General features: G+C 40.9%; 1 protein-coding gene across 1 annotated transcript in view; it reads left to right on the top strand.

The window, feature by feature from the left end:
* Positions 1–22,969, top strand: part of zgc:63587 (uncharacterized protein LOC393431 homolog) — a 54,899-nt gene that overhangs the window by 15,227 nt on the left and 16,703 nt on the right. The window contains exons 2-7 of the mRNA XM_062025601.1: positions 4,061–4,105; positions 4,193–4,292; positions 4,437–4,523; positions 4,870–4,993; positions 10,482–10,616; positions 11,165–11,282. Coding sequence (XP_061881585.1) covers positions 4,079–4,105; positions 4,193–4,292; positions 4,437–4,523; positions 4,870–4,993; positions 10,482–10,616; positions 11,165–11,282 — 591 coding nt within the window. The 5' untranslated portion in view covers positions 4,061–4,078. The remainder of the gene's footprint in view (positions 1–4,060; positions 4,106–4,192; positions 4,293–4,436; positions 4,524–4,869; positions 4,994–10,481; positions 10,617–11,164; positions 11,283–22,969) is intronic.

Here is a 22,969-nt window from a genome sequence, read left to right as displayed (position 1 = left end):
AAAGTAATTATTAAAAATCCACTCCTTGTCAACAAATGTTATCGTTCCTTCCAAGTAGGGCTGAGCGATATATCGATATACTCGATATATCGCGGGTTTGTCTCTGTGCGATATAGAAAATGACTATATCGTGATATTCGAGTATACGTTCTCACGCAGTTGCTTTTAGCTGCGGGCATTACACTACATGCGTTTCCCACTCTTTCTTGTCTCTCCTTCTCACAGAGACGTAAACCAAGCGCACCTTCTTACATACGCTGCGTGATAACGTTAGCTGTGATGCTAACGTTGAGGTGCGGGTGGTAATACGAGAGAGAAGGTGTGAATCTGGTAACAAATTGAGGAAGAATTAATTCCCAAGAAAAACAGCAGGGGGTCCATCGTCCGGCGGTGGTTTGGCTTCAAGCGGGAATATGTTCAACATTTATGCAGCAAAACATTACTACAAAAAGTAGCAGCACTGCTAATGTAGCATAATTTGAAAAGTCACCCGCTAGAGAATGAAGAGTGCTTGAAACTCTGCATGTCAACATCTCCGGCCGGTGCCACACCAACAAAATGCCGAAGCAACTATTTCCAGATCAACATCGTATGAAAAAAAAAGAAGTCAACATCAGAAGGAGATAACGTCCGCAGGAACCTATTATGCAGCTCATTTTTATTTGACAGTAATTGAAATATCTTGTGTGACATCATGCACAAAAGTGCACTTTAGTTGTTTTTAACTATTGTAGTGGCATTCTGTACAAAAAGTACACTTTTAGTGTACTAATTTAGTGTTTTTTTGATATGTCATCTTGTTGACATCATTCACAAAAGTGCACTTATAGCTTGTTTTAAAATGTCTCTGACAATCTTGCACTTTCTGTTTTGAAATGACATGAATGTTTGTGCCACTGCTTAATAGCTGTTTAATAAATACAGTTTTGGTAAATTGACTTAGTTGTGATTTCCCTCTCTGCATGAAAGTTAAAAATGAGCATATATTAATGCAGTATGAACAAGAACGTTTTAATGTAGACACATAGAATCATCATACTGGTGTGATTATATGCATCAAGTAAGGGTGTAACGGTACGTGTATTTGTATTGAACCGTTTCGGTACGGGGGATTCGGTTCGGTTCGGAGGTGTACCGAACGAGTTTCCACACGAACATATTAAGTAGCGTACCGCACGTTGTGTAAACAATACACACTGAGGCACAACACACGGCATGCTAGCAGCGACCGGGCTACTACAACATGCAAAAGCCAGAGCTGGAAGACCCTCCTGCCTCGTTAAGATCTCCCGTTTGGGAACATTTCGGTTTCGCGGTGCGATACAACAATGGATAACATCGCTTCAACGAAGAGAAAGACGAACAAACACAGCTCCCACCGCATTCAAGCAGCCTCTCCTCGGCGAGTCAGGCAGGGCTAAAGCCAAATGCCGTTGGGTGTTTTTATAGCAGAAGATTTAAGACCATATTGCATTAAAAACTAGATTTTGACCCACTTCTATGGTGGAAGAACAATGAGCCCATATATCCTCTTTCTGCCAAGTTAGCCAGGCACTACCTCGCCATACCTTCTACCTCCGTGCCCAGCCAAAGGGTATTTTCCACAGCTGGAGACATTTTTACTGCAAGCAGGTCTGCTCTTTCTGCAGACAATGTGGATAAACTAATTTTTCTGGCAAAAAACATGACAATTGAGTGAAAGTCACCAGGGTTAAAGGCTGGGGGGGAAAAGAAAAGTTAATCTGAGGCTGAGTTGACTTGAAACTGTTTAATGTTGCACTTTTTGTATGTAGAAGAAAAGTTTTGTCATTTTATTTAATCCGAGCAACAACTTGAAGCAGTTTAATGTTGCACTTTATATGTGGAAATGTTGCACTTTATATGTAGAAAGGTTTTGTTAAGAAACCAATTCTGAGCCTTATCTTATTTAGTTTTTATTTTATATGTGTTGACTGCATTAACCCTGGCAATCGACCCTGTGTGTATATATGTATGTTATTGTTATGTTAAAAGGATAAAGCCATTGTTTACAAATTTTAGTAAATAAATAACCAGAACATTTATATATTGTTTTTTTCTTACTGTACCGAAAATGAACCGAACCGTGACCTCTAAACCGAGGTACGTACCGAACCGACATTTTTGTGTACCGTTACACCCTTAGCATCAACTGTTCATTCAAAGCTAAGGCAAAATATCGAGATATATATCGTGTATTGTGACATGGCCTAAAAATATCGAGATATTAAAAAAAGGCCGTATCGCCCAGCCCTACTTCCAAGCATCACTTTTTCATTTGATTGGTATGTGTTGCCAGAACATTGATGTCATTATTCCTCCAGCTTTCCATAGTGTTACAGTATTATTCTGGTGTTTTCAATCAGAGCCGTAGGCCCATTATGCACTGCCTAGTCAGGAAGGCGAATAGTTCTTGCTACCCCTGTGTGGCTTCCCTCCAGCCCCATTAATCAACTGCAAATGCATTACATGGCAGCAACTTTGGCTTTTCTAAAGTGGCATTTTCTCTTTGGACCAAGCAGTTTAATCTCCCTCCCGTCTGGCTTGTTAATAACTGTGAGAGAGCAAGCAGCTCAGCAACCAAGGCCATTACACAGTCATTGTTAAGAAAGTATTAATGAAGTGTGCCTCCCGCTTGTCTGTTCTGTGATGTTGCCACTGTGATAATGACATGTTTTAATTATTGATGCTGGTTCCCACAAAGCTTGTTAAGAACTTGCATGTATGTGCAAGTGAGGGTTGCACATGAATACCCAAACCTTTTGCTAACTGAGATATTGACTTTTCCACTGCATTGTACCTAATCCACTCTTGCTGTCCCTTAACTCTATACAATGCAATAATATAAGCCATCATGTCCTTAGCTGCAGCTGCCCGTTTTCCTGCTGTCCCCTCTCTAATAACATGTGTCTTTTTAACACGGCCCAAGTTCATATCCTTGTTTGCATCATTTTGTTTAGACAGATGTGTTTCATATGATATTATTTCAAGTGGAAAACTGAATAAACCGAATAAAGCCAGGCAGAGCTGGTACTATGCAGTGGAAAAGCAGCATTCCCACCATGGTACCTGGAAGCCCGGGGATAAACAACCATTGTTCTCCCAGAAGGTTCCTTAAAACGACACTGTCAGTTTGATAGATATCCACTCACTATCATGATGATGTGCAGGCTGCCACCACACAGTCCACACAGTTTAATGGTGTGAAATTGGTCCACAAGCTGCCCACCAATGTGTCACATGCCAGTGGAGAAAGGTCAGTTCAGGTTCCCATGCCACCATTCCCTCCCTCTACTCCTTTTCCCTGTGAGTGCATCTCCATCTGGCATCATCCAGCAGTCTGCCTCCTTCGAATGCTTATCACACTCCACAAGTCAGAAGCCAGTGTGTTGATGATAAAATGGAGCCTGTTCTTCCTGCTCGGTCATTATGTGGCTAATTTATCACTTCGACTTGTTGCTCTGTCTTCCGTTCAGGGTCATAGAGGCAGGCGAGGCCACTAGGATAACAATTTAATGGAGAAATTGGAATAAAACCTGGTGCCCGGGGTGCTCTTTATCACAGATATACTCTCATATCAGGAGTGTAATCATCTATATGGTTAAAAGTGCTGAAAGGTTTTTTGGTCAAACAGCGTACACTAAAATTTTACTTTCATTAAATGTACAGAAAAAAAACAAGTAAAGTTCATTAATCAAGTGTTGTTGAAATAATTAGCTGCTTAGTCCCCCTGTAAAGTGATTTTACTTGATTGCGGCCGTGTATTTCAGCCAATATTGCATCTTGAATCTTACAGAAATGTGCGTGTCAGTCTCTTTTAGATGTGTACCACATTTTGCAGGGATTCTGCTTTGTAAAGCGCATTGTTTGCGTTTAAAAAGTAAAACACAAACACTTAGTCATGTGAAAAAAGTATTATGACATCCCATGAGTTGTACAAATGTTCTGAAAAATCTATATAGATATACCTTAAAGTGTTTTAAAGTAAAGAACAAACAAAAAAACAAACAGTAAAACACAATCTCTTTTTTTCTACTGGCAGGTTTCACAGACATCAACTATGTCTCAATCTGGAGAAAAAGGGAAGGTGAGTCAAATTTACCTCCATGCACATAAATTGATGTTAGGCTTTATTTAGCAGGCTAATTTTGTAACTGAACATTTTTCTCATCAGTTTCCAGATGCAACTGGTTACGTTGGGTTTGCCAACCTTCCAAACCAAGTTCACCGAAAGTCTGTGAAAAAAGGTTTTGAATTCACTCTCATGGTTGTCGGTGAGTGATGTCTTTTGAAGACAAATTCATTTTAACTATAACAACACATTAATTTTAACTATCACTATGGATGGATGGATGTTTACTCTGGATGAAGTCTTCTGACACTCCAGTTGCACTTTTGTATTCTCTCTTTGCTCTTAGGAGAGTCTGGTTTGGGAAAATCGACGCTCATAAACAGCCTGTTTCTTACTGATCTCTACCCTGAACGCTACATTCCTGGCGCTTCAGGTAAACTCCCACAGACACAAGTATTTACATGCACGCACACACTGTAATAGTAGAGAAATGTCTGCTTTGCACTGCCTCCAGCTGAGCATTATTTCAACAAGAATTCTGGGAATGTCTTATATGACTTGACTTTGGCTTTAAAACAATGACCCTGGCCCCCTAGGTTAATTCTGTATAGTAGCATAGCTTTTTTAATACGACAAAACACATACTTTCACACAACTTGCATGGAGCCGTAGGTTGTGACAGTGTTATACAATCCAGTGAAGCAACACATTGTGGAAATGATAAATATTGTATGACCACCGGGGTTCCTGTCTCTGCTTTGACACCCACCACTCCACAGAGAAGATTGAGAGGACGGTGCAGATCGAGGCATCCACCGTGGAGATCGAAGAGAGGGGCGTCAAGCTCCGCCTCACTGTGGTTGATACCCCGGGTTACGGCGACGCCATCAACAGTCAAGACTGGTACATTTGTTAACCTTGAACATTTTGCTCCTTTGTTTTTTCTTGTTTTACCCTTTATCCTTAACTCCCTTTTTACAAGTTTAATCCTCCAACTCCCTATTTCTTTCCTTGCCTCCCTCTGACTGACAAACATAGTCAGTGTGTCCAAAAATAGATAAGCTGTTTATGAGCAATTATGTAGGAGTTATCAGTTAATTAAAGGTTAATATGTGTTGTATTTATTACATCCTAATGACCATAAACTGTAAAGGATCCAAGGTCGATCACAATCCAAACCAGGACATTGATTGATATGTTTTCTTTAATATTTAGCATTTGAAATACATATAGACATAGGGAATAATGGAAATGGAACTTACATGTTCCACAGTCAAACAGTAGCCATCATAAAACTTTTTGTAACTTGACAAGCAATTTAAAAAAAAAAAAAAGTTAAATATGCTTAACTGTCAAAAATTGCACGCATAAGTAAAGGGTTGTTAAAATTATATATTGTGTCCTCACCCTTTTCTGATGCATTGACAAATTGGCTCTTTAAAGTACCAGTAGAGTGGAAAAGCAAGTTGACTTTTTTTTTTGTCCAGTCCAGCCACTCAGGCAAATCATATTGTTGACGTAGATGCCCATATTTGCAGATTTACTTTACAAAAGAGAAGTGTGGGATACTTCTCTTGTTGCCTTATTCATATTTGACTTTATTAAATGGATTTATATTAATGTTTGGCGCAGCCAGACCAGAGCAGGAGTGGATAGAAAAAAGAAAAAAAGGAAGACAGAGGGTAAATATTACCTTTTATTAACACAGAAATGACACCAAACATTATTGCTCTACAAATGGAGCAATAAAAAATACCAATAGAAATAGCACTATTGATAATGAATAATAATAATTACCTATATCATCAACAATAAAATCGTTTCAAATGCAACAATACACATATGTAATGATAACTTGAATTACAAAAGAAAGCAGATAAATGGAGGAGAAGAAAAAAAAGCGAACTGTATTAACCTTGTAGATTGTTATACCCAAGGGAAATCCAAAGGGATGTGGGACTTTGGTCGAGACTGAATAGGCAGAGGATGGAGGAGACGGGGTGGAGGGCGATAAGAGGCCTTGCCTCTGGCACAGGCGGAGCAGGCGTTGACAAAGTCCTTGACTTCTCTTCCCATCGCCGGCCACCAGAATCTCTGTGAGACTAAAAACAGAGTGCGCCTCACGGCAGGATGACAAGATACCTTGGACCCTTGTCCCCACTGCATGAGTTCCGATTTCAGTTCATCAGGTACAAATAGCTTGCCTGCAGGAACGTTGTCAGGGACCTTGGTCTTGGAGGCGGCAACAGACACCCTTCTCTCCACCTCCCATTAGAGTGCTCCTATCACTCGAGCAACCTATATGATGGTCTCCAGAGTGGTTTCCTCAGTGGCAGGACCATAAAATCTTGCTTGGTGTTGCAGGAGCCAAGTTTGTAGGCCATAGAAAAGTTGAAGCATGTGAGAGACAGTGACCAACGTCCTTGGCGGGATTTAAGTCTTTGGGCAGTCTTTATGTATGGCAGGTTTTTATGAATTGTGACCACCAGTAATGGCAGTACCTCCACTCCTGTAGTACGAGAACAATGGCCAGCAGCTCTGTATTCCCCACATGATAATTTTTTTTCTGCTTCTGTAAGGCGACGTGAGAAGAAGGCACAAGGGTGAAGCCTCTGGTCGACCGGGGTATGCTGGGATAGAATTGCTCCAGTATGCTGGGATAGAATTGCTCCAACTCCTGTATCCGATGCATCAACCTCGACACAAAATTGGAAAGCAAGATCAACGTGCTTAAGAATTTGTGCTTTAGGAAACGTTTGTTTTAGCGAAGAAAAGGCAGCCTCTGTTTCTGGGGTCCACGGGAAAGTTACCTTAGTGGATGTGAGCCTTGTCAAGGGTATAGCTTTGCTGCTAAAGTTGCAGATAAATGACCTATAGAAGTTAGCGAAACCCAAGAACCTTTGCAAGTGCTTCATTGATGTAGGATATGGCCACTCGACCACAGCGTCAACTTTGGCAGGATCAGGTTTGAGATGGTCCTTCTCTACAATGATCCCTTGAAACGACATAGATGGCGATTGAAATTTGCACTTCTTAGTTTTGACTAATTCTCCAATAACGCTGTATTACAAGACGGATGTGGCGGACATTTCTTAGAGATTTCTGGAAAAGATAAGAACATCATCAAGGTACACAAAACAGAATTGATTGATTATGTCCCTGAGGATATGGTTAATTAGATTTTGGGAACACGCAGGCACATAAGTGAGTCCAAAAAGCATAAGAAATATTCAAAATGCCCCATAGGGGCGTTAAAAGCCGTCTTCCACTCATCCCCCTCTTTAATTCTCGCCATGTGGTAAACATTGCTTAAAGGCCTACTGAAATGAAATGTTTTTATTTAAACGGGGATAGCAGATCCATTCTATGTGTCATACTTGATCATTTCGCGATATTGCCATATTTTTGCTGAAAGGATTTATTAGAGAACATCGACGTTAAAGTTCGCAACTTTTGGTCGCTGATAAAAAAAGCTTTGCCTGTACCGGAAGTAGCGTGACGTCACAGGTTGAAAGGCTCCTCACATTTCCCCATTGTTTACACCAGCAGCGAGAGCGATTCAGACCGAGAAAGCGACGATTACCCCATTAATTTGAGCCAGGATGAAAGATTCGTGGATGAGGAACGTGAGAGTGAAGGACTAGAGTGCAGTGCAGGACGCATCTTTTTTCGCTCTGACCGTAACTTAGGTACAAGCTGGCTCATTGGATTCCACACTCTCTCCTTCTATTGTGGATCACGGATTTGTATTTTAAACCACCTCGGATACTATATCCTCTTGAAAATGAGAGTCGAGAACGCGAAATGGACATTCACAGTGACTTTTATCCCCACGACAATACATCGGCGAAGCACTTTAGCTACGGAGCTAACGTGATAGCATCGGGCTTAACTGCAGATAGAAACAAAAGAAATAAACCCCTGACTGGAAGGATAGACAGAAAATCAACAGTACTATTAAACCATGGACCTGTAACTACACGGTTAATGCTTTCCAGCCTGGCGAAGCTTAACAATGCTGTTGCTAACGACGCCATTGAAGCTAACTTAGCAACGGGACCTCACAGAGCTATGCTAAAAACATTAGCTATCCACCTACGCCAGCCAGCCCTCATCTGCTCATCAACACCCGTGCTCACCTGCATTCCAGCGATCGACGGAGCGACGAAGGACTTCACCCGATCATCCGTGCGGTCGGCGGCTAGCCTCGGATAGCGCGTCTGCTATCCAAGTCAAAGTCCTCCTGGTTGTGTTGCTGCAGCCAGTCGCTAATACACTGATCCCACCTACAACTTTCTTCTTTGCAGTCTTCATTGTTCATTAAACAAATTGCAAAAGATTCACCAACACAGATGTCCAGAATACTGTGGAATTATGAGATGAAAACAGAGCTTTTTGTATTGGATTCAATGGTGTCCGAATACTTCCGTTTCGACGTCACGCGCATACATCATCATACATAGACGTTTTCAACCAGAAGTTTAGCGGGAAATTTAAAATTGCACTTTATAAGTTAATCCGGCCGTATTGGCATGTGCTGCAATGTTAAGATTTCATCATTGATATATAAACTATCAGACTGCGTGGTCGGTAGTAGTGGGTTTCAGTAGGCCTTTAAGTCAAATTAAGTGAAAAAAGTTGCAGAAGATAAAGAAGTAAATGCCGATTCCATAAGTGGCATTGGATAACTTTTTATATCAATTATGTCGCTTGGACCATGTTACATGGCCGCAAAGATTTTCCTTTTTTCTCAACGAAAAAAAAACTGGCCCCCAACGGCGAGGAAAAAGGGCGAATGAGACCCGCTGCGAGAGACGAGGAAATATTAATGCAGACTCTTCCGGACCTGACACATTATCAAGTCTTGCCACAGGTAACGATGCCCCTGTGAAGAGTTTAATATAACAGTCGTAAGGACGATGTGGGGGAAGGGGCTGATTCCAGTCTTAACTCAATACCTGTTTGAGGTCATGATATTCAGCAGGTACCCTCGACAGAATAATGGTCTTATTAACATGGCTAAGCATGGCCTTCAAGGGAACAGCTGAATGCAAACAATTAGTGTGGAAAAATATGCTCCAATACGGTAGTCTTACCCCAATCAATACTGGGATTATGCAGTTTCAGACAGATCTAATACAATGGGTGTCGACTGACATTGAAGAATAAAGAAGCGTATCGCCTCATGGTGATTACCCGATAGCTGTAAAGCTAAAGTTTCAGTTTGGTGCATCACCCTCACCAATAAACGGCCATCTAAATACCTGACCTCCTTAGGAAAGCAAAGTCTAATTTCAGCAATCTTACCCAATTCCACAAAGTTCGTGTCCATGAATCATCGTCTGCCCCCGAGTCAATAAATGCAACAATCTTGACACTGCTCCCCCCTTACAAAGGCCCTGAAAGTTTAAGTTTATTTCCAGGTCTCTGAGCCTGCGGGTACTCAGACAGTCCATTATTAGAAGGCTGATTGTTTTGGGAGAACGACTGGAGCAGTTGGAGGAGATGTGGTGGTCCGGACTTCCACAGTAACGGCAGAGGCATAATCTTCGCCTTCAAGCTCACTCTGCAGCGGCTCCTCCGAGCTGCATTGGCACCTCTGTAGCGTCATTAGGCTAAAGAGTGGCAGGAACGATTACAGGGTTGACTCCTGTCGCTGTTGATATCGCTTCATTAGGCGAAGAGGAGGTAACGTATCGGCTATCCTCTTCAGTGTCTTCTATATCGTCTTCTATATTGCACTAGACTCTGTCGTCTAGACAAATGGCTAAGTTAACGAGTGTGTCAAGGGTGGCAGTTTTGTCACGGGTAGCAAGTTTGTTCTTGATGCCATGTTACAATCCCCTGCAAAAATGCTGCATAAAGAGCCAAAGCAGAGGAGATAAACACGACTGGAAGGGTGAAACATCAGAAATCTACGTGAATGGACTGGAGAGCTTAAGTAGTCAGGAGGAAATGGCTAACAGTTGTGCACGAAGGTGGCTCCGCCACATGACCCAAAAACCAGGCACTGCAACAAAAAGCAGACAGGCGGCAGCAGGGCTGCCAGATCGGAACAAATACCAGTATTTTATTTGATGAAAATAAAAGATTGTTGGCAGAGACATGTGTTCTGCTTTTGGTGCTACACTACCATAATTGCAATCAGGTTTAGATCTAAGGTCATTATCACACTTTTTTTGTTATCCTTCTGTGGTGGCATCACAAAAAGCAAAAACAAAAGCAGAGCCAAACACACTTATGGATTGACTTTTTCAAGTCACAGGATTGGATTTTTTGTGAGACTTCAGAGGCATAGTTTATTGTACAACCTTAGGTGAATTTAAATGTAGGGGTTCCGCTGTACTTAAATATGGTCTTGCCTGATTACATCATTCTCTTTTTCATGAAGCTTCAAGACCATCATTCATTATATCGACAATCAGTTTGAGCGGTACCTCCATGACGAAAGCGGCCTGAACCGACGGCATATAGTAGACAACAGGGTGCACTGCTGCTTCTACTTCATATCGCCATTTGGACATGGGTAAATTAATATTTTATGTTGTATGTCACTGTGAAAATATGTTTTTCATCTGTTTACACTTGAGTTGCATTTCACTAATTAATGTAGCCTGGAAGTAGCAACCTATAGATCAGTGGTCCCCAACCTTTTTGTACTTGCGGACCGGTCAATGCTTGAAAATTTGTCCCACGGACCAGGGGGGGTAGTAAAAAAAATGTTTTTTTGTTTTTGTTTTTTTTTTTTTGTCATAAAGAAATACAATTATGTGTGCTTACGGACTGTATCCCTGCAGACTGTATTGATTTATATTGATATATATAGTATATATTGTGTTTTTTATGTTGATTTAATTAAAAAAAAAAAAACCTTTTTTTTTTTTTTTTTTTTTTAACTACTTGTGCGGCCGCGGCCCGGTACCAATCGGTCCACGGACCGGTACCGGGCCGCGGCCCGGTGGTTGGGGACCACTGCTATAGATGACCTGAGTTATTTTTTTAATGTTATATTATTCAGTGTATTCACCAGAGTTCAGATGTTTTACCTTCATATCAGATCATCTTTTTTTCTAGTCTAAAGCCTTTGGATGTGGAGTTTATGAAGGCCATCCACAGCAAAGTTAATATTGTTCCTGTGATCGCGAAGGCCGATACACTGACGCTGAGGGAGCGGGAGCGCTTGAAGAGACGGGTAAATGTGATACACATGCACATTCACACATTTTATCGTTTCATCTTATTCACTGGCTGTCCTTTATTTAAAACAGCATAAACTGTGTTCTTCCCTGTTTTATTTCAATGGTTTATCTGGTTTTTTTTAGAGAATGCCAATGTACAGGGATACTTTTAATGTAGATAAGTAATTTCATTCCGTCTCAACTCGTCCCTCATACTTTCCTTTGGAGCACAGCCAAGTGTCAGGCCGCATGCACACTCCTCAGCTTCCTGCTGTGGAGAGGTGGAAGGACGCGATAGTGCAATACACACGTCACAGCTGATCGCCTCCCCCGCAAAGCCTGACTTCACGGGGCTTTCCTGTCTCTGTTGTTATTACTCTCTCACACAAATTACTTTTTCAAACTCAACTTTCAACCTGTAGGCTTTTTAATTGGATGTCTCCCCAGTCTACCCCTTTAAAGCTCCATCCCCTCTGTGCCTCATTCAAGCACCGGAGCCGGTGGTCTGGTCGGCACCGGGGCAGCTAGTCAAAAGGGGCTTGCACAGGAAATTTGGTTGGCTGCTATGTTATGGCTGTCTGGAGGGCACAGCAAAACTGCAAAAAAAAATCACAGAGGCAGGCATATTGTGGAATTGCAAGGTGGTACTTTAAGGTCACGTAACACTGAAATTTACTTTCATCCGACAGTTTAATATAATTTTGCACACATGTTCTTTTAGCAAATGCATTTAGGCGACAGAACAAAAGTAGCACACATTCTTGGTGATAAATAAAGTCAATGAAGTTAAATGTTAAATCATCGATCAATTTTTTTATAATGTGTTTTTCTTTACTACATTTGGACTGAAACATCGTTTCCTCTATGTTATGGCTGTCTGGAGGGCAGTAATAGTGTCAATGGAGGTGTGAGACGTTCTCACATTCATTGTGAAATTCCTACATTTGTTAGATTTATTCTAAAGGGAGCGATCAGCCAGAGCGTATTATGTTGTGTTGCTTTGTTGTGTGACCTCCACTAACCAGTGTTCCTGTTGCACTTCGTATCAAACACAACCTTTGTTTCCTGTTACTACTGGTCCCCTCGCTCCTACCCACTCAGGCCCTACAAATTTGACTTTTTGATTCCTCTGGCAGAGAAGAACGTTAGTTGTCTTGATTTAGTGTTTTGCCACATCTTTGCGGACAAGTAAATTATATGTTTATTTATTGGTATTCTCATTTGTTTAGCAACAATTATTTTTCACTTTGTTCCCCAAAAAAAGCATTATTGTCAGGAAATACAGACAGTTAGTTAAGTTATCTGGCATCATGTATCCCCTAGGGGGGCTTCTTACTCAATTCGCCCCCTCTTTGGCTCCTTGGGTTCAACTTGTATCCCTCTTAATTTACCAGAACTCTCTTCATTTACTGTACATGCATTTAGTCACCACCCAGTATCTTAGAAAAGTGAATACGTCCCTCAAATTTCAGCAACCAAGTTTATTACAGTATATATACTCAAGAGACAATACAGTACTATAAAAAATTTACTTAGATGCATTTTAAGGAAGCCTGTGTACAGCATAAATATAACTAGATATGTGACGCTCCTTTCTGTTGCGTACCTATGGCGAGCTGAGCTATTAGGGGCAAAGTGCCAGGGTATTCCATTGATGTAGATGTCATAAAAATGAAGAATACTGGCACTTATGGTTGTAAAATACGCCGCATTGTTGAAACAAGGACACAATGTTTCTTAGGTAAGAATTTTTTTTTTTATAAAAAAAAATTAATGTTTGTGTATTAGCCCATTTTTAATGTTGACAGTAAAGTAAACAATCGGAGCAAGTTGTGATTTATTTTCAATATACAAAACATTGTATAGCATTGCCTCAAATAGGAAAGTGGCCCCTCCGAAGATGGCCACCACATACAGTAAGCATGCCGCTTAGCATGGCTGTTACAGTGTGTCGATTTATGGTGTATAGCTGTATAGATAAACTGAGTATCCAAAATAACTGTGTCTTGACTACAAATAAGCACCTTTTTGACTGAGAGACATGAAACCCAAATATTTTAAATGTATTTATGTGAGAGCCATGTGATATTTTTAACACTAAATGTAGGCATTTTTAACACAAACATTTTTAGAGTATATTAAGGAGACTTATTATGCAAAACCAACTCTTCTACCTGATGGTGTATTTGTGTATTTGGGATCCCCGAAAATTCCCGAAAATGTAAAATCTTACTTTAGAGGCATAGCGAAGATACATATAATATAATCTTGCTTTCCTTCATACCGAGCCGTTGGAATTTGCACTGTCCTGTGATGTCGTCTGACCGGTGACATCTGCGGATATCTCCATATATGTTGGAAATTTACCCGAAGCGTTTTGCGCCAGTCCACCGTTGTAGTCCGATGCTGTAGTCAAAAAGATCCTTCTTTGTATCCATCCTCTTGTTGTGGGGCAGACTGGCTCGTACATGCACATGCATCCTCCATTGTTGCCATTTTTATTACAAAGTAGTGTATAGTTTGAACTTATATCTGTCAGTAGACTCCATATGGACGCTCTAAAAACTACAACATGGCTGACGGGGAGAAAACGCAGTCGAAGTAGAGTTACGTAAATAAGACCACCCACAAAACGAGCGCATCCTGAAGAGACGGTCGGAAAGTGGCTTGAAGATGGTCTGTAAAGCATAATCAATGCAAAACTTTGAGCGAAAAAAATCACCCCTTTAAGTGTAAATGTATTCTTCATAATAAAGTTGTTATACTGACACGAACCAATAGTTAATTGGATACTTGCGATGTGCGTCAAGGTACTTCTTCACATTTGACCGTTTCATTGAGGAAATGTTATCATTGCGTATTAGACACACTGCAGAACCTGCTCTCTCCACAAAGGCAAATTCTTCTGTTCTAAAATGTACCGTACTTGTCAACTTTTTTTCTTTTCGCCATCTTTTTTTAAAAGGGTTATATCCACATAAACTATGAAATTAAATATTTGATACAAAAGGCGGAACGTTTACTTCTTGACCTCACGTGTAACTGTGGGTGGCTCAAGCCTTGCAGGTAGCTGGAGCCAAACCCTGACCTGAACAGTAGGGAATGGATTAAAATGCATTAGAATTGTCAGGAATGAGAAGCTTTGTGTTAGGCGTGACCCCAAAATGCAGGTAAAATATTTTTCATAACAGAAGAAGGCAATAGCAGCTGGGAAGTGTACAAGACACGAAACCTCTAAGAACATAAATACACACTACTCAGTAGAGCAGCACTGACCATGAACACTCAACCGAGAACAATGATAGAGCCCTATACAATGGGCGGGGCTGGCATATATAGGAGCCTTATTGGCTAACAGGAACTGGTGTGTCCAGATTCGTAAGATACGGCAGGTACGAGTTGGCTAACATTGCATGGGAGTAAACCTTTGCGCCCGCTAACAATATTGTTATTACAAGGGCTAATGCAGAGGAACTACTTTTAGCAGTGCATTGATCACAGAGAGGTAACTAGCTTACGCAGCTATTTACATACTGAGCCGGTGAGCTGATACATTGCGTCTAACTTGGTGAAAGATAATTCTAGGTTATAAATCATGTATTTCACTTGTATCATAGAAGGTTGTGGCCATAAACGGATAAGTTGGTCAACTAAGACCCGAAGATGGCAAGAAAGACATGAAAAAAAACGCTTTTTTTTCTCCTTTTCTTTTTTAACTTGTGTGAGGATTATTGGGGCGGCATAGCTCGGTTGGTAGAGTGGCCGTGCCAGCAACTTCAGGGTTCCAGGTTCGATTCCCGCTTCCGCTGTCCTAGTCACTGCCGTTGTGTCCTTGTGCAAAACACTTTACCCACCTGCTCCCAGTGTCACCCACACTGGTTTAAATGTAACTTAGATATTGGGTTTCACTATGTAAAGCACTTTGAGTCACTAGAGAAAAGCGCTATATAAATATAATTCACTCACTCAGTTATTATGATTAAATCTTCATCGAAACGGAAAGATATGAACATCCCACCTGTTGACATCCCAATGAGAGCAGACATTGCACAGTTCAGGTTAGTGATTGTTTTATTATGTTCGTAATTTGTATTCCTTGTTTCGCACTTAGCAATAATGCTACTTGCTTGATCTGCTTATCACTCAACTTCTAAAACTTGTAGCTCATCTTCCTTATATTCTGTCTCAAAAATATAAGGTTCTGGATTATCATTTGTCCCAAAGTAGTCATCGTTGGCTCTCATGAAGTCTGTCATGATTAGTCGTTGTTGTTATTCTTAAAGGAAAAAGCGAACGTCATGATGCGTCTGTGGAATTACCGTATTTTTCGGAGTATAAATCGCTCCGGAGTATAAGTCGCACCGGCCGAAAATGCATAATAAAGAAGGAAAAAAACATATATAGGTCGCACTGGTGTATAAGTCGCATTTTTTGGGGACATTTATTTGATAAAACCCAACACCAAGAATAGACATTTGAAAGGCAATTTAAAATAAATAAAGAATAGTGAACAACAGGCTAAATAAGTGTACGTTATATGACGCATAAATAACCAACTGAGAACGTGCCTGGTATGTTAACGTAACATATTATGGTAAAAGTCATTCAAATAACTATAACATGTAGAACATGCTGTACGTTTACCTAACAATCTGTCACTCCTAATCGCTAAATCAGATGAAATCTTATACGTCTAGTCTCTTACGTGAATGAGCTAAATAATATTATTTGATATTTTACGGTAATGTGTTAATAATTTCACACATAAGTCGCTCCTGAGTATAAACCGCACCCCCGGCCAAACTATGAAAAAAACTGCGACTTATAGTCCGAAAAATACGGTAATATGCCGCCTCAGCTGTATGCTTAAAATGACAAAATACGTAAATATTATGTTACATATATTCTAACGTGTATATAAAACGTTGATGGAGGTGTTTGGATGTTTTTTAGAGCGCTTTATACGCAGACTAGACAATGACTCCCATTAGCTCTATTGCTAGCTGACTTTTGCTAGCGTTTATTTTTCGAGTTAGAATGCATAAAAATATAAGGGTTATAAATGATATGCAAAATTCCCCAAAAAGTGCTGTTCCCCTTTAATGCCGTTGAGCATGACTTATTGTATCCTCCTATGATGTGTTGTGTAGCATGTTTATCTGTTCTCATCCTTCAGTGATACTTGTAATAAACATAGCTTTTGCTACCATGGAGAGAAAGATTGCTGACTTAAAAGCAGCGCTGCTGCTGTATATTATCGTCTTCAGTAAGGTAAGCTAAGGGAGCATGTGCATTCCCGGCTCTCGTGTTTAAAGACAAGGTGTCAAACGATTGCTAGTGTTGCGCAATACCGGGTTCATGTTTCCACAGTCAATTACCTAAAAATACAGAGCTGATTTTTATCGATTGTGGTGGCTGCTACTGACGCAGCGAGCTGCTTGCTTGTCAAACCTAATATCTGGTCGCATAGGTTATCCCTCACAACCTTAGTTTTAAGACGTTAAGATTTATCTGCAAGCCAGAGATAGTCATCAAAAGAGCCACATCTGGTTCCCGAGCCATAGGTTCTCTACCCCTGGTCAAGCAAGATGGTGGTCGGGAGTGGAGCTATTGGGAGCGGGGGAGTCTTGGGAGGTGAGGCCCGGGGCGCGGGGTGGGGACATGGTGGTGCCGGGCCCCTGATCTGGCTCTTGGCTGAGGAAGGTGGCGCTCTCTCATGGCTTGGGTCAGAAGGAGTTAGGATCAGGCAGCTTTATCACTATCTAAGCCAATAAATCAGTTGGACGTATGTGGACCTATAGGTTACTACCCCAGTCAGGGTGAGTCATGGTTGTTAAAAACTTGACTGACTTTAATGATTTATAGGTGTAAAAAAATGAATAAAATGTTGTGCTGTATGACTGGCTTTGTTTTCACTCTCACATTTCACTTTGCGACGTGCAAATTTACAAGTGTATCGACTGTATTGTCTCCCAAATGTATTCTGGGTAAAATCGTCATAAACCGTCCACCGACGTCTTCAGTCACTTGTCAAAAGAGTAGAAGCTTGGTGACAAAGTTATCATGAGTGGCGGTTCATATTAACATAAAAGTAAAGCAGCAAAGTGCAAAGAAAATTAAAAAGGAGACCTAGTGTAGCAGTTTGTAGTCTATATCGCAGGGATAGGCAAAATACGGCCGGCCGGCCACATCAGGCCTATTGTTCTTTTTAATTTTGCCCACCAAATAGTAGAACAGAATTGAGCAAATATCTGTTTTGAAAATTGCCACAACAAAACTAGACTTCGACGCACTGGCAATAAAGGGGGATCAACAACACTGCTCCCACTGAAAGAGAATGTTAACCCTGTTTTACCATTTGTATGTTTCTTTGAGGTTCTGATATGATAATGTTCAAAATAGATGTATTATAATTAAATAGTCCATGTTTGGGAAGTGTACTAATAGTTCCAATAGATATGATATGCTTTGAAATGCATCATGTGCTCGCCAGGCCCGTCTGTCAAATTTCAAAAGCTAAGGTGGCCAAAAGGTTTGAGCTGCGTTGTTTTTCCTACTACTCTCAGCGGGACGCAAAGCCTGGTCGCCGGCATGAAAGGCGAGCGTGCTTACTACCAAACTAAAAGCTCAGGCTTTTTCGCTTGAAAGCACAGAGTTTATCAGAGCCCAGCTGTAATTTGTTCCGCGGCTGATGGTGATAATGCTTCCCAGGGAGGCATTTAAATATTGTAGCTTTTGCCTGGATGTTAAAAAGATGACAAGGAGTTGATTGATCAACAATCAATCAACAAACAACCACGGCAAAACAATATCTCCAATTAAAGTTAAATTCATATTTGTAAGCTTTTCTTAGTTGAGCAAGTGGCATTTGTTGTTTGGATCAGATTATTTTAAGTGGTTCTTATGGGTGCACGTATACATCCTGTCATGAAGTCTATTAAAGCAAGCAATAAGCCTTTTTTGGAGGTATTGATGCCCACAGTCATAAATCTGCTAGAACGCTACAGGGTGATTCATAACCTGCAGAATTTCTCCCACATTTGTTTTTTTGCCGGACATTTGTCTTTAAGGTAAATGTGACACCCTCGTGTCCCCACCTCAGCATGCACTTTCTCTTATAACGGGGGGAAACAGATTGTACAGAACAATATAGGTTTCCTGCCATGTGTCATAGCCCATGTCTGGAGACAACCTGTTGCCTCAAGCAGCTTACGCTCATAGACAAAGTTGGGAAAAAAGTGGGTTTTTTTTCTAATTTTTGATTGTTTCTCACACAGTCCTCTTATTTCCTCTCCTGGCAGTGACCCCTCCTCCCCCAACCTCCAGCTACATCTGGCTTTTTATTTTTTTTTAATTTACTCTAAAATCCATCAGCAGGGTTGGGGTCGTCTCTTGCTCATAACTTGTGGGGAGGAGGGAACAGTATATTAAGTGGCTGATCCTCTCAGTCTAGAACCTTGCAGTCATATCCTGTGTAGGACTTTCCATCAGCTTTGCTGTTATTTATGTCAGGTAGAGAATGATGCACATCTGGTTTAAATGGGTAACTCTGGTATACCTTTTCACTACAAACCCCGTTTCCATATGAGTTGGGAAATTGTGTTGGATGTAAATATAAACGGAATACAATGATTTGCAAATCATTTTCAACCCATATTCAGTTGATTATGCTACAAAGACAACATATTTGATGTTCAAACTGATAAACTTTTTTTTTTGCAAATAATCATTAACTTTAGAATTTGATGCCAGCAACACGTGACAAAGAAGTTGGAAAAGGTGGAAATAAATACTGATAAAGTTGAGGAATGCTCATCAAACACTTATTTGGAATATCCCACTGGTGAACAGGCAAATTGGGAACAGGTGGGTGCCATGATTGGGTATAAAAGTAGATTCCATGAAATGCTCAGTCATTCACAAACAAGGATGGGGCAAGGGTCACCACTTTGTCAACAAATGCATGAGCAAATTGTTGAACAGTTTAAGAAAAACCTTTCTCAACCAGCTATTGCAAGGAATTTAGGGATTTCACCATATACGGTCCGTAATATCATCAAAGGGTTCAGAGAATCTGGAGAAATCACTGCACGTAGGCAGCTAAGCCCGTGACCTCGGATCCCTCAGGCTGTACTGCATCAAAAAGCGACATCAGTGTGTAAAGGATATCACCACATGGGCTCAGGAACACTTCAGAAACCCACTGTCAGTAACTACAGTTGGTCGCTACATCTGTAAGTGCAAGTTAAAACTCTCCTATGCAAGGCGAAAACCGTTTATCAACAACACCCAGAAACGCCGTCGGCTTCGCTGGGCCTGAGCTCATCTAAGATGGAATGATACAAAGTGGAAAAGTGTTCTGTGGTCTGACGAGTCCACATTTCAAATTGTTTTTGGAAACTGTGGACGTCGTGTCCTCCGGACCAAAGAGGAAAAGAACCATCCGGATTGTTATAGGCGCAAAGTTGAAAAGCCAGCATCTGTGATGGTATGGGGGTGTATTAGTGCCCAAGACATGGGTAACTTACACATCTGTGAAGGCGCCATTAATGCTGAAAGGTACATACAGGTTTTGGAGCAACATATGTTGCCATCCAAGCAACGTTACCATGGACACCCCTGCTTATTTCAGCAAGACACGTGTTACATCAACGTGGCTTCATAGCAAAAGAGTGCGGGTACTAGACTGGCCTGCCTGTAGTCCAGACCTGTCTCTCATTGAAAATGTGTGGCGCATTATGAAGCCTAAAATACCACAACGGAGACCCCCGGACTGTTGAACAACTTAAGCTGTACATCAAGCAAGAATGGGAAAGAATTCCACCTGAGAAGCTTAAAACATGTGTCTCCTCAGTTCCCAAACGTTTACTGAGTGTTGTTAAAAGGAAAGGCCATGTAACACAGTGGTGAACATGCCCTTTCCCAACTACTTTGGCACGTGTTGCAGCCATGAAATTCTAAGTTAATTATTATTTGCAAAAAAAAAAAAAAAGTTTATGAGTTTGAACATCAAATATCTTGTCTTTGTAGTGCATTCAATTGAATATCGGTTGAAAAGGATTTGCAAATCATTGTATTCCGTTTATATTTACCATCCATCCATCCATTTTCTACCGCTTATTCCCTTCGGGGTCGCGGGGGGCGCTGGAGCCTATCTCAGCTACAATCGGGCGGAAGGCGGGGTACACCCTGGACAAGTCGCCACCTCATCGCAGGGCCAACACAGATAGACAGACAACATTCACACACTAGGGCCAATTTAGTGTTGCCAATCAACTTATCCCCAGGTGCATGTCTTTGGAGGTGGGATCTAACACAATTTCCCAACTCATGGAAACGGGGTTTGTAGAATTCTATGCTGCAATGAATGTTTGTAATGTGGTGGTGTTGTTTTTTTTAAATAAACGAGCACATTTTACAAGCTTTTAACAAAAAAGTTTTCCTGGAGTGGAGATGATGCAAGGCTGTACCTTCCTTTACGTAGATCTGAAGAATATATTGAAATGATGGCCCAAAGTGAAGTTTCAGTGAATTAATCTAACCTGTTGGATTAAAGCCACTGGTTCCACCTAAAACTATTTTCTTCTTTGTGTTACTGCTCAAAACCAGAGGTCACAAGGGTTAGAGAACCCAATTCCTCCTATTTTCCTGCACAAGCGTTAAAGGGAAACTTCGGTTTTTTTCAACCTGGGCCCTGTTTTCATAATTTTTTCTGTATATGTGAGTGCTGGATAAAACATTTTTTGAGGTCGCGCCAGTATTGAGCAGGGCAGGCAGCCTCCAGCCCAGCTAACGCTCGTACACAGGGCAACTGGCTCTCGTCAAAATTCGGCCTATAAACATGCATTTTTTTCACACTGACAGGCTCAGATAGTTACAATGAGTGTCCGACAACATACTAGAAAGGAGAAATTAACGTATGTCTCTACCTTTAGCTGGAGATCGCTGTGTGTTGTGAGCTGTGTCCAAATCTCACCACGCTACAAATCTCGTTCCGAAATCTCGCGATAACTCGCGACAAAACACCGGTGGAAAAACAGTTACCTGACTGAGGTGAAGAGAGATGACTGAAGTGATTTTCTGCCTCCACTATAAAACTAAAATAACAGTCTTCGGTAATCCAACAGAAAATCACTTCAGTCATCTCTCTTCACCTCAGTCAGGTAACTGTTTTTCCACCGGTGTTTTGTCGCGAGTTATCGCGAGATTTCGGAACGAGATTTGTAGCGTGGTGAGATTTGGACACAGCTCACAACACACAGCGATCTCCAGCTAAAGGTAGAGACATACGTTAATTTCTCCTTTCTAGTATGTTGTCGGACACTCATTGTAACTATCTGAGCCTGTCAGTGTGAAAAAAATGCATGTTTATAGGCCGAATTTTGACGAGAGCCAGTTGCCCTGTGTACGAGCGTTAGCTGGGCTGGAGGCTGCCTGCCCTGCTCAATACTGGCGCGACCTCAAAAAATGTTTTATCCAGCACTCAAATATACAGAAAAAATTATGAAAACAGGGCCCAGGTTGAAAAAAACCGAAGTTTCCCTTTAAGGCAATTGACAATAGTAATAGCTCTTTTTCCTCTCTGCTGCCTTCTGTTTCCTCTATCCCCTTCCATGTCCTCATCCCCCCTCATTTATTCTCTCAGCCACCTTTTTGTCCCTCCTCCCCATCAACGTTGCCCCGCTTCACTGTCTCCCCCACGCTGGGCCCTGACCTATCCTCCCTCTCTCACGTTTGGCCGCTCAGCTGCCGTATTTCACCCCCGGCCGGGGGCGCAGTCACAGTTTTCCCCTCATTGTCTGACTCGATGTCGTCTCCACAATGCACTCGAGCATGCGCTGCTGTGTGAAAAAATCCTGTGGCCCTGCAGGAACACATTTTTATCCTGAGTAGATCATACCAGCCTGTTTTGTCACCAAGTTTTCTTCAACTACAATAGTAGAACTTTTAAGCTTTAACTAACCCTAAGGGTATATTGGGGACTTTTTTGTCCTTTGAGGTAAATCTTTGTTCTATTTTTGGCCATAACTGGTTGTTACTCCAAATAAAATAATTTTCCCTTAGGTTTTTTTTCATGTTTAATTTGAATATTTTCATTTGAAATACTTTCCTATATCAACGATACATTGGGTAATAATTGTATAGCCATAGAGTGGATTTAGGACAAAAAGGTCCTCAGAGTTAAGCATGTAAAAACATTTTGGATTCATAGTTTTTTGTACGAGTTTTGCTCAAATTTCTAAATTAACTTCAGTTCTGACTAAAAAAATAGCTAACATGTCATGTTCAGTTTTATTTAAACCCTTTGAATGGCCATATCCTCCAATTATGTCAGTTATTTTGTTTTGAAAAAATTGCATAGCATGAGCCATATTCCTAATACAGTAAATGTTAAAGGGCTGATGTACTGGTGCAAAGATCTGGCCTAAATATACATAAGATTTGTAATAAAACGTATTATGACGTATTGTTATATTTTTTGCTGTGTCAGATTACAACAATTTATATCTTTGTTGTATAATAGCTACAAAAAAGTCCCCATGGGCTACCAATACAACTATTTTTCAACTGTGCAGTCTTTACACAGTTTAATCATGCATTTTCTAATTTGAGATTTTCATTATGGAATTAAAAGATGATGTTTACTGTTTTTAGGCAAATTTTGGTCAAGTGTTTCCCACAGGACTTTGACACGGTCGTG

The sequence above is a fragment of the Entelurus aequoreus genome, linkage group LG17 (genome assembly GCF_033978785.1).
Source record: "Entelurus aequoreus isolate RoL-2023_Sb linkage group LG17, RoL_Eaeq_v1.1, whole genome shotgun sequence".
In the NCBI taxonomy this organism is placed as follows: domain Eukaryota; kingdom Metazoa; phylum Chordata; class Actinopteri; order Syngnathiformes; family Syngnathidae; genus Entelurus; species Entelurus aequoreus.
The sequence above is the reverse complement of the archived record's forward strand: the minus strand, read 5'-3'. Positions and strand labels throughout refer to the sequence as shown.